A 12,970-nucleotide genomic window follows, 5' to 3' on the forward strand; every position below is an offset into this window, starting at 1 on the left:
TGTTTAAGTGCAGTCCCTGCCCTAAAGAGCTTGTGAGACGAGAGAGACACAAGCAATGCAAGCTTGCTTAATCTATCCCATTAATGTGCTTCACCAGTATTCTGAATTGACCATTTCTGAGGAAGACAAGTGTAAGCCAGTGGTGTTCCCTCACTGTCCTGAACAGAATCTGCAAACATTGTATTTAGTCCAAATGTATGTCTTACCTGGGATTTGACTCTATTGATACTTCAAACAACAATGAAAACAAATCACAACCTTCACTTGCCCCCCCAAATTTGGCTGTTTCTAGGGTTTCCCTGGAGAGACTTCTCTTCCTCAGACCTTAGTTTCCTCTGCTCAAACCGAACAGCCGAAGTGTAGTGAATGAGAAACACTGGACACCAAGAGTCAAGCAGGAATCAATCTACTTCTCCCTGAATAGTTCCAACACCAGGTAATCCAGGAAGAAAGCTCCATCATTCTGAGGTTAACTCACTTTTCTCACCTCTTCATTCAATGGCCTCTATGCTAAAGTATACAAGAGTGCCAATTATTGCTAATTACAGTGGGATTGCAGTGCAGGTTGCAGGCCTCTATTCAGATTGTACTGTAATATGGATACAATGCTAACTAGCTTTAATGTATCTGAACCTCTACATTCCACTGTATCTTGCAAAGACCTGCTACTTAACTGGTCAAATGCAGACACTGGGTGAAATGCAGGCTCCACTGAAGCTAATGGAAATTTTGCCACTGGCTTTCACCCACAGTCTAAGCACACCCATTTACACTATGTCTGAATTTGGTCCATTGTCGTTATATCATGAATTCGTTTGGAAGATGGGAGACTACGGTGGTGATTTTTTTTTCTTATTTTGAATCTTACTGTGGATAGCTTATACCTTGTTTTAGCCTTTATTTTAATTAGAAATGGTTGGAACCATTTTTAAAAATACAAAAATGTTGACCAAAAAACACGGGGGGAAACAGCAAAAGTTTCCACCTCTGTTTTCCTTATTTTTTGTCCAACTCTAATATAATTATTTCCCTCTTGTTTGTCTTTCCTATCACAAAAGTAGAGGGAATACAATAAGTTAGGAATTTGACTCTCACTACCTTGAGGCAAATCCATGACACTTTGAATGGGAAGAAGATCCTTTGCCTCACAGAAAATATGGCTCAGAGTCATTGAGAAGAAAAACCACACTGATGGCAATCACAGCAAAACAGGAAACTTTCTGCTCTTAGAAAAACATTTAGGTACCAAATTCTGGCTCATCTTCCACATAACTCAGCCTGACTGGCTCACAGACTTATCAGTTTTTGGGTTTAATATTTTTGTTGTTGTTGTTGTTGTTGTTTTAATTCAGTCCTTTGATTTCAGCCTAGATCACACAGAAATCAAACATTGCCGAAGGATAAAGAGATAGCTAATCCAAGCAAGGAAAACAAAGTAGATGGATATGGTAAGATTTCTGAAGGTACATTTCAGGTACAAGGCAGTAAAGTACAAAACCCAACCATATACTGATCTAGAGTATTAGACCAAACCAGTTTTAAAGTCAAAGACTGAGTAAAATGTAGTTTAAATTGCATTTAAAGGATGGATTTTGCACTGAAAAACTGATGGCTAGAGCACGGCAGACAAGGACTGTCTTCACAATGCATGCAAACTTCATAACACTATATAATAATCCTAAGAGAAAGCAAATTTTGAGCTATTATATTTAAACGTATAACCAAAAATGCATAAAATGTTCGACTACAACTTGTTAAAGCTCACAGGATTTCACGGTTTTAAAATATATTTGTATATTAAAAATTCACAATAGGAATACACGTTCTTAGTGTAACACATATTTTCACCTGTAGCAGGTGAAAAATTTTCAAGCAAAACAATTTTTGTAAAAAAAAGTAATTATTTTTCAAAATTGTCCACTCTTTTATGACCAAAAACCAACAATTAATATTTTTCATTTTCCTCTCACCTTTTATCCTTTTTTAAGCCCCTTTTTGAGTGGCAAACTAGGAAATGGGAAAATAAAAAGGAGGGATAAAGAAAAAATGGAGAGAAATGAGAAATAAGGAAAACCTGAAAATATTTGGTTAAAAAATTGTGAACATTTTTGAAAAGTGAAAAACCTGCTTTAAAAACAACAAACAAAAAATCCAAATGTCTAAAATTTCATGTGTTTTTGTGTATTGTTTTTGTTTGTCTGTTTTTTGATCAGCTATATTTTCACCTGGGATTGCAAAAGTTTATTGATGTGCCTCATATGTTAGTGATGGCCAAAGTGATTTCTGTGCATAGTTTTAAGAGAATTTGGGGATTCTTCTGGGTGAAACACATTATTTTGTATAAAAATAAGGTATGATTAGATTAGGGAAGGAACTTTATATGTTGTTTGTATAAAACAGTACTTTATACATTTTTCATTCTACAATCTATAAATATTAAATGTTAATTATGTTTATCTTAATTTTAATAAACATCATGTTTTGACCGAGTTAAGAGGATCATGTATGTAACAATGGGTCATACAATTATGCTATAAAACATTGGGTACTTCTTAGGAATAAATGGCAATATTAGTATATTAATATTATTTGCATGGATTAGTTATGACCAAATTTCTAAATTATGGAATTATGAATGTGGATTGAGATGGGTTTTAAAGGTTATGTTATAAAAAGTGCAAAGCAAGCTAAAGTCATATTTTCAGAGATTTCTTGCTCAATTTATGTGAAAATCCAAAACATGATGCATAAATAAAGGAAGATCACCTTTACTATTCATATATTCCTGGTTTATTTTTTTCAATCACACCTGTTGCTGTACCAGTTTATAAAGTCCCAAAAGATGTACTGTAACTTAAGGGCTTTGTACAGCAAAATAAAGTTTAAAGCAACTTTGCTGAACAGCGGTTACAAGAGATTTTCAGGATCAAAACCATGCAAGAAAGAACAAAACGTTCCAGTAACATTTTTCTTATTTACTTGGTTACTGCGGAGTTCATGATGACTTCTTTTCCTTTTGTTATATCTGAACAGTTTGACAGATTACTGTGACAAGGTTACCCTTAAATTGATAAAAGGTTTGATAGTGTCGGTACATTTGTCAGAAATATCTGACATCACTCATAATGGAGTCTGCACCACGAGCATCAATGGCACTCCAGTCTGCTATTTTCTATTCAGCGTGCAGTGCATACCACATAAAAACAAAATGGAAATGTATAAAAGTCAGGAGGATTAACTAAAGCAGCCACTCATCTTATCCAACACAAAAACTCATGATTTTTCTATGGTTTTGACTAAAATAGAATCTATTTTTATAGCCACACACCAAAATGCAATTAAAAGAATGCTGAGTGTAGTTTAAAGGGTAAGCATCCTACTAGAGTAAAGTTGGAAATGGAAATGTTGTACTATGAGAAATTTACTCAGTTGCAAGCATTTTCAACATTCCCTTGGCTACTGCAGAAGAAAAAAAATGTGTTTTAAGAGCTTCCTTCCTCAGACCTGCCAAGCGTCATACAAAGTGTCTATCACAGTATTTCTGAACAAATCTAGGCAGTGCAGAGATGCATATCACATTGGATAATATTTACATGTATTTTAATTTAATTTACCATATATCTCAAAGCAGCATCAATTTCTGTTCAAATTCTAGGTCTAGGCTCAGATTGATTCTTACATTAGTAAATCCATTTATCAAGCTCTACCTGATATGCTGATTTGCAATGGAAAGTCTTAAAGGTGCCATTCAACTTTGCGGGGGCGGGAGGAAAGACTATAAATACAGCATTGTAGGATTCCATACTTGCTGTCTCTGTTATTTCCCTACCAATGTTCTTATTCTACAACAAAAAATATATTTTTCTTATTTCCAGCCCTAACAACTCAATATGGGATCTGAAAGACAAGCTGGGTTATTTCCTTCTTGTGCATCACCACCAATAATAAAGATTCAGCAAATCAAATTATACCCTCAGCTATACCTTTATTATCCATTATAATCAACTCATTTGCTTAGGTAACTGCCCTGTGATTTGATTTTAGCAAACAATTCTGTTAATGATGCACCAGGAGGAACAAAATTTAGCTATGTGGCCTCTGCAGTGTTAACAGAAATAAAAATCAGTAAAAACTTATATTTGTCACTAAGGTTGGCAGAAATTACTCCAAATATACACAGGGAGCAGATCTGTTGAATAAGAGGGTGACATTTTTACATCATCAGTTTTAAGAGGACATTTTGGTACAATCCCATATTTACTTGGTAACATACTTCTCGAACTTCAGACTTGACAATGAGACACAGCAATCAAAAGATGTGACAAATGACAAATGTGTTTTGTTGTGTGTTCTGCCATGAATCATAATTCTTTGACTGTAAAATCTCTCATAGTAGATGTTTTCTGATTATGTGAATTAATTAAATCAAAGGAAAAGAAAAAGAAAAAACATAGAAAAATAAATTCAGTCTCATGAAGCCATGACTCTCAATTAATTGGATGTCAGTAGATTTTGAACCCTAGATTTTCAGATCTCCAAGCACAGACATCAGCCATTTGAGCTAAAGGAGTCAGTGTTATCCTTTATGTTCACCTTTCACTACCAGGTACATCATGCATCTAAATTCTTGTTTTGAAAATATTAAATCTATATATATACGAGCTTAAAATCTGGCTTGGAAATTTGTCCCTATAAATACGATGGTCAAGTGTATTCATTTCAAACTGGAGGACATGAAATATTTCAATGGCACTTACGGCTGGCAGAGCTTGATTAGGTCCTGGTCAGTGGTGCCGGGTGGAAGGCCTCGAATGTACAGGTTGGTTTTACTCAACTGTTCCCCACTGCTGTTGTTGCTGTTGTTGCTGCTGTTTGTGCTGGGGCTGGGAGGAGCCATGGGGTGGGGAGCAGGTGCATAGGACTGCTGAAAACAAAAAAATCTGTTACTGGAAAATAAACTCATCACCAGCTTGTGTGTCTTACTGAAGCCGCTATGAATTGATGGTAGTTCTGTCCCCCACACATACCGCAATTAATTCTGGGCCCGGAATTTATTTCCCCCATCTTTTAGCTAGGGCAATAATATACAATAAACTTTATTTTTTAAAATCTGAAAGAATAGCAGTTGATAGATTATGCATGCACTTTATCCTACTCACAAGATACGACACCACCATGCTGAATATTTAGGAACAACATTTATTAAATGAAGATGACACACAGCACATGATTTAACTCAAGCTACTCTATGACTAGGGCCCTACCAAATTCACGGCCGTGAAAAATGCATCACAGACAATGAAATCTGGTCTCCCCCGTGAAATTTGTTCTTTTGTGTACTTTTACCCTATACTACACAGACATCACAGGGGAGACCAGCGTTTCTCAAACTGGGGGTCCCAACCTAAAAAGGGGTTGCGGGGGGGTCGCAAGGTTATTGTAGGGTCAGGGCCCTTCCAGTTAAAATAAGGTGAAATTTCAGATTTAAATATCTGAAATCATGAAAATTATTATTTTTTAAATCCTGTGACCGTGAAATTGACCAAAATGGACTGTGAATTTGGTAGGGCCTTATCTATGACCCACTCAGTGTGGGAGCTCACTGAGGAAATGTATTTTCTTGAGGTTTAAAGTAGGTGTGGGAGCTGATACCAGGAATCTGATGGGCATCCAGCACATGCATAAAAAGGTGACAGGAGCTATCGGCACTAGGAAAAGAGAGACAAGGTTCCCAACGTATGTGCTGTTATGCTGGGTGCAGAATGGATGGTCCTGACAGTATCAAAAGGTCAGAGACTAGGTGATCTGGCCTTAAAATCTATGAATATGCACAAGTCTCACAACCTAGCTGAAAAATGGCACTTATGAATGGAGGCAGGTTTATGAGGCAATGTCCACAATACGTTCCCCTACCCTCCAACAAATACCTAGTAGAAAAGAATGCATAAAATCATGTTTTAAATCATTCCTAAGTACCTCTAACATAGGGCAACAACTTTCAAATTTAGCTGCCTAAAACCTCTGATTGAGCCTCAGACTGTACTTACTTCTCATTCTTATTTGCAAAACATTACTCGGCTTTAATTCTTAGAAAGAAAAATATGATCCAGTTTTACAAAAAGGACGACAAGCCTTTTCACAGGTAAACAAGGAGCCTAGCTACAAAATTCGGAGCTAGATCAGAACTTCCCAAAGCGTGAGAGTGTTCAGAGGTGATGGTTTGGTTTGGTCAATTATAGAAACTGCAGCATTAGCCATGAAGTACCAAGCTAAGTGGTCAACTGGGCGAGAGAAGGAAGACCCATTCTGTGCAAGCAAAACACTGAATTTCATTAGCAGCCCAGAGACATCAGCAGTGACTAGATGTCAGGCCGATGGTGAGTTAATGATGACATACTAATAAGCCTATGCAGGCAAAATGAAAGCAATTTGGTGTCTGGCTGTGATGACAGTTGTGTGACCATTATCATATGTTCACACTCAGATACTCCAGTTCTGCAGTTAGACCTTGATTAAGCAAAACATTTAAGCCTAATTTCAAGCACATGTATAGTCCATTTCACTTCACTGGCCCTACTCAAAGTGCTTAAAGTTATGCATATGCTAAATCAGTGTCTTCAGTAGCTGGACTTTTTTAAACTGAAAGCTTTAAAACACTTTCAAGCAGCCAACTACCTTTATTTAGAAGAACAGAAAATATTGAACAGTTAAGTCAGGTATAGATGGTAGATGAAGTTGTGCTCACTGAGAGTCTTTGATGAAATATACACACGAATAACACATTTCCAAAGGTTCCTTCCTCTCCCCCAACACTCTCTCTTCCTCCTCCCAGCCTGTCTCACTTAAACTAACCAAGGGGGGGACACAAAATCAAGTGTTAAGATTTATATACATCCCTACTGTCTAGCCTGGCTGTGATCTGGTTCAGCAGGACTCTCAAGAGAGAAAATAAAGTTTAACAAACAGCATTATGGTACAGTGGCTAGGAAGCACATTCAGTCTGATCCATAGCAAAAGGAAAAATGAACAACTCTGCATTTAATTCTTTCCCTCAGAATCTGTGGAGACTTGTTGACAATCATAGGTTCTTAATACGTGGGTATCATATTATTCTGCATATAAATTTTATCACAGGGCCTTACCCTCTCAAACTGCAATGTCATTCCCGGAAATAGAGATTCAAAGCAGTAGTATTGGGAAGATACTATGGAATCAGCCAAGAGGCTTTCCCAATGTTGTGGTGCTTCATGGAATTAAACTCTCCCTTGCAGAAACAGTACTCTTGGGTAAGAATTTATAAGACTATAACCCCATACAAATACATAAAGACATGGCTATCAAAATACTAGCTCATGTCCCTGTCCAGAAGTACTTTTTTGTGGGCTCTGCAATATATTTGTGGGGTCTACAGGACCTCACTAGTGATTAATGTACTATTTTGGGGTTGGTTCTCCTCCATGGACCTTTTGCTTTGGTTTGAACACCAGCCACCAGCCAAACAATTTGTTTACAGTGATTGTGTGGCTTTAGAACACAAAAAGCTGAAACAATATATCTTCCATTTTTCCTTATGACAATTCTGCAGCTTTTGAGTATTAGTAATGTACAAAGATCAAAATAACATGGCTCCTACTTTATACCCCCTTTTAAGTTGAATTTATATAATGAATGAGTGTAAGCTATTCAGGGCAGGGACATAGTCTACAAGTCAATAAAACATCGTGCATGTTAATTATAAATTATTATTATTATTATACATCTTAGCGTGGGTTCATTATGCAAATAGCTTTTTTTCCACATTAAGTAAATGTCCCAAAATTTAGTGGAAAAGACAAGATATACCTTTCAAACATAAAGAGCAATTTTCCTTTCAGTATCAGATATTTATCCTCATACACAGAGGAAAACACTAGGTGCCTGATTCTAATTTAAACTATGGCCATTTTGTGCCACTCTGCAGAGTAAAGGATATAAAGTATACATTTACACTGATATTAAGGCCAGAGCAGTGTAATGTGCCCTCAGTGTAAATGAGAATCAAGTGCTAGGATGGAAATTCTTTCAAATTACAGCTGAGCAAACACTGGCCACAATCCTGCATGTACAATCACAGGCTGACATCTGCCTTCAGGAAGAGCCCTATTTAAACCAATGGGCCTATGTCTGACTGTACATTGCATGATTGGGGCCTATGTCTGTTTGGACTAGACTATAGACCCCCCTCTACCCTTTTCACATGTAAATCTCAATTCACACACTGCTAATTTTTAGGGACCGCAATTTAGGAACCCCAAAATGCTATAGAGAATTGACACCAAGCTACAAAATGAAGATTACCAATATTCAGTTTTATATAGTCATGTGGCTGGCTGCCATGTTGGAGACCCAGTCCAGGAGAAGGCTTTAGCCTCTTGTTTCCCGAACTGATAAAGCCAGAGCATGTGCTGGAGTAGAAGAGCATTCACTTTGCCCCCAACAGGGTGAAGGCCCTGTTCACCAACCTGCATGCAAGACATAGGATGAAGGGACTCCAGACATACGCTTGCTACCAAACAGTGGTCTCTTTACCTTAAGCATGGTCTAGTGACCTAAGCATAGGCCCAAAAGCAGGAATTCTTGAGTTCTAATCCGGGTTCTAGCATTCTATGGCTTGGGGCAAGGCACTTAATCTCTCTGCCACAATATCCGCAGGGATCATATGAATCCTAGGTATTTTAAAGGCTCTAAAGCAATGACAATGAAAGGGAGATGCAGCTATCCTATATATCTGGCAAGGGAACAATACAAATATGGTCAAACATGGTGCTTATAATGCAACAGTATGATACAAAATCTACATACAGTATTTTATTTCAAGAGAGAGCTGGAAGTCAGAACTGAGTTTTTCATTAATTTTTCAAATAACCAATCCAGAAGATTCATTTTTCAATTCCCATGCTTCGTTATTCAATAAAGGGGGAAAATGAACTGGTTTGTAGATCATTCTAAGCAGCCTATTAATTCAGCGCAGCTGGCTAATAGGATTTGTTTTCATCTTTGAAAAATGAAACAAGCGGCTTTTTTTATTATTTAAAAGTGAGAAATTATACTGTTAAATTCACCCCCACTTTCAGACACCCACCCTTGTAACCCATAGCAGAGCTCTCTGAAACAAACTTTCCCATCCAAACACACACTACCAAGTAAATTGACCAATAAACCTAAATAATGAGACACTTAAGTCTTCCTTACTGAATAATGACATACAAATGCTGAATTAGGAGCCAGGTCAGTTACAAAATGAACGCCAATTCCGGCGTTAGCCTCTTCACACAAGGTTTTTTTCCCCCGTGGCAACCACAGTATCCCTGTCTAGCTTTCATTTGTTGCAAGTTTGGTCTAAAGCTTTTCTCGTCTTCTGATTTAAAGAACGACACTTTTACAAAGAGAAATTTTAAACATTTTTCACATACAATTCCCTTTGGATGGGAATCACAGGTCCCAGATGCCAAGCTGTAGAGTCGGCTTTATTAGCAGCAGCTGGCTCCTTGGCAGGCTTCTCAGGCAGTCAAGCTTGTGGTTTTGGAGTGGCCTCAGAGTCTATCATACAGCTCAACTGCTCTACTGTTGGGCTGGCCAATTTGTTTTGTTCACCTTTGGCTATGCCAAATTTGTACTCTTTTATCCACTTGAAAGTGAAGTCCTGGAATGATCCACCAAAGCATTAATATGTTGACTCACTTGTGAGAGTGTGTATATGAGTACAAACACAGTCCCACATTAAAACATACATTATTTAACCTACAGTGAATACATGTAATCTACTTCACTCTGAACAGTGTCTTTTTAGGCTGAATTCATCTAACTTAGAATATGATTGTCACTCAATTCCCTTAGCTTCTCATTGTGAAGATAAAATAACTCAAGGTAAATACAAATATATTGTACAGATACCAGTTTACAACTCACTCTACTACAGCACTGTGCTATTTAAACCATACTGTACAAATGAGCAATTTTTGAGGGCTGGATGGTTTCCTACTGGCCAATTAAAGTAATGACCAGAGGATGCCATTGACTTGCAGGCCTATTTATGGGTCCCTTCAGTGGAATGGATGGCAAATCCCCCATTGAGCAAGAGACAACCTGTTATGCTCTGATGCACCCCAGAACAGCACCCCCAAAACAAGGAACTCAAAGCAAGACATGCAGGTAGGTAGTCAATCAAAACATGTAATAACCATGAACCAGTTTAGTCAGCAACAGTGTAAACAAAACAAATGGCAGGTATGTTGCAGCAGGGCCCGAGTAACTTCACACACTCCAACGCTACGTACACAGACACATGGGAACCCGAACCCTGAGTTCAGGGAGCAAGAACCAGGAAACAAACAGGAGCAAGAATAAGCAGGAAGGCGTGCGCGGACATACACCAACCAGTTGAGAGGGCAAAAAAGCTAGCATAAAAGGCGAGGTGAAACTCAGCAATTCCTCTACTTTGTTAACTTCCTCAATCAGCAGCAGCATCTGAAGAAAACTTATACAGCCTTAGCTGTAGCTGGAGAGAAGAGAAATGTGAAAAAGATACACCTTAATAAGGAGGAATTAGCTATGCAAAACGTGTATATTTTACAAAGGTTCCAGGTACAGGTGAGAGAATTGGAGAGAGGTTCAGATTCTGCTGTAGAGCTTGCAGGACATTCACTGAGCTTGCAGAACTCAAACCCTAGCCGTGTCTTCAGCTCCTGTCTGGATGATGAAGGCCTGGAAGGCAGGGCTCTTCTTGGACACTCATTTACCCATGCCACCAGACTTCGTAGCACCTGTATTCCAAAAGCAGACTCCTGGAAACTAAAGGTATGAATTGAAAGTGGATTAGTTACACTGCATTAACCCCTATGTGAACACTTGTACTCAGAATTAAAATGAACCTTAATTTGAGTTAGTTTAATTTACTTTGGAAGTGAATTAAACTAAAGTGAATCAAACCACTTTAATTCTGAATATGAGTGTCCATATAAGGTTTAATGTGGTTTAACTAATCCACTTTAAATTCATACCTTTAGTAAATTCAGGTTAATTTTCCTGTGTCCCCCTATGTAGACTAACCTTACCATTTGTTTTACTTATTCATTGTGCCATTAGAAAGTTCTATAATGTAAGGTCTTCAAGGCCTACAATGTTATTAGAAATTATAAAACTTTCTAATAATAAATAATAAAATAATAATACAGTAAAGAAAGAATGTGGGGAAGTGGGGTGCCTACTTTCTTAGCTTTAATATCTTAAGAGATGAAACAATCATGTTTTGACTAAAAATGATTGGCTTTATCCACAATAATGCATTTAAAAATGATTTTACTAGCATATGCCCAAACTGTAAGAATTAATTTATTTTAATGTTAAATGTTAATTTAAAAATGTAAAAAAAGCCCAATCCCAATGGAATTTCTAACTGGATATAATTTCCATATATTTTATAATTTAGAATTTCTGAATAGCACAAAGACATCTCTCTCCATTTACACATGAAATGCCATCTTTTATTCACAGCAACATAGTGTGTTTAATTAGAAAAGTTTTTAAAACTTTCCAGTTACTCATTCCTATTCATAAAGTTAAAAAGAGCACGTATGAAGAATGAAAATTGTGAAAGAATGCAGTCCTTCCTTGGCTAGAGTAGCAGTACTACAGTTAAGTAAAAATCTGAATTTGTTAGGCTAATAAAACATGTTTCTCAGATCTAACTGATTGAGGTTTAAACCTGTTGAAATTAGTGGGCCAAATAGTGGTCTGACTTACAACCTCATAGACTTCCTCCAGGAATCAGAGTTGCATGAGGCATAAATCAGGGAAGAATTTGGCTTATTTTCTCTGTAATGAATACTTATTCTCATCCAAACCCCTAAATACTGACTGCCCAGTTTTCAGCATTTTATGAACAATTAGAGCTAGACGTTGGCTATGAAGCCAAGTGTTTGAGGGCAGGGGGAAAATCCTTTGTGGGGGGGCATTCTCTCCTGGGAAAATATTTGGAAAGTGTGTGCCATTTCATGTAATCTGGTGCAATAATTTGTCCTTCGTAACTATCTTAATGAGACAGGGATAAAAAGTCACCAAGAACAAGGCGGGCTTAGCAATATCAAAACAGGATGATGAATATCAGAAGCAAGGAAATTCCCTCATTGACTCACACTGATAAGAACACCTTTTTGCCACTAAGATGATTCAGTGGTCAAATGAAATATGTCAGTTCTCATACCGCTGGATTCCTAACCCTCACTTAATGATAAACATTAAAAGCAAATTGGCCAATTGGAAACCATCTTATTAGTTAAAAAAAGATACAGTGAACCTTAAATGATAAAGTGGATTAGACCACCTACAATTAGAACAGATTGCTAGTCATCTAGCTAAGGGAAAGACTTCAGTTGAGGATAAATAGTCCCCAGTTTTGAACGTGTCCAGAAAAAGGACAGTGAATGCCAAGTAGACAGACAGTGCGGGTTTATGGATTGCGAATGGAACAGCCCATAAGTGCTTTAGTATGGACGGCTCTCTTAGTATTGGCCTGAGGATGGATTTTGTTGTAGACCCACCTCAGCCTTCCTACTTCCTCATGCTGCCATAGTGGAGAGAATACTGCTCTTGGCTCACAAGAAGTCTGGATTAAACCCATCACAAACTGCTCCCCAAATAGTTTTCCCTGAATTTAGTGCATTTAATCTCCACAGGCAATGTGGCAACTTAGTCCTTAGTACAAAAGAAATGAAGACTAGGAATAGAGCTGTCTCGCAGAATAAATTATCTCCCACTATGGAAAATAATCTTCACAGCATCAATCAACATTTATTTTCAATAAATGCCGCCTCTCCCCCCTTTGTCTCGTGGTTGGAGGTTCCAGTTACAATCCATTCCTGTGGCATTTTTTATTTCTTAACAAATGAAGGCCATGGACAAGGAGAATTCTCTTATATAAAGTATTCAAGCA

At 37.5% G+C, this 12,970-nt stretch overlaps 1 protein-coding gene across 2 annotated transcripts in view; it reads right to left on the reverse strand.

The window, feature by feature from the left end:
• RBMS3 (RNA binding motif single stranded interacting protein 3) overlaps positions 1-12,970 on the reverse strand; it is a 557,223-nt gene that overhangs the window by 433,899 nt on the left and 110,354 nt on the right. The window contains exon 1 of one of the 2 annotated variants that reach the window (XM_026649362.2): positions 4,758-4,921. In XM_026649362.2, the coding sequence (XP_026505147.1) occupies positions 4,758-4,897 (140 nt within the window). In that variant the 5' untranslated portion in view covers positions 4,898-4,921. Of the gene's footprint in view, positions 1-4,757; positions 4,925-12,970 lie in introns of those variants that run through there. The other variant, XM_026649363.2, reaches the window with a different exon arrangement.

This window comes from Terrapene carolina, unplaced genomic scaffold (genome assembly GCF_002925995.2).
Source record: "Terrapene carolina triunguis isolate 2854851 unplaced genomic scaffold, T_m_triunguis-2.0 Scaffold84, whole genome shotgun sequence".
Taxonomy (NCBI): Eukaryota; Metazoa; Chordata; order Testudines; family Emydidae; genus Terrapene; species Terrapene triunguis.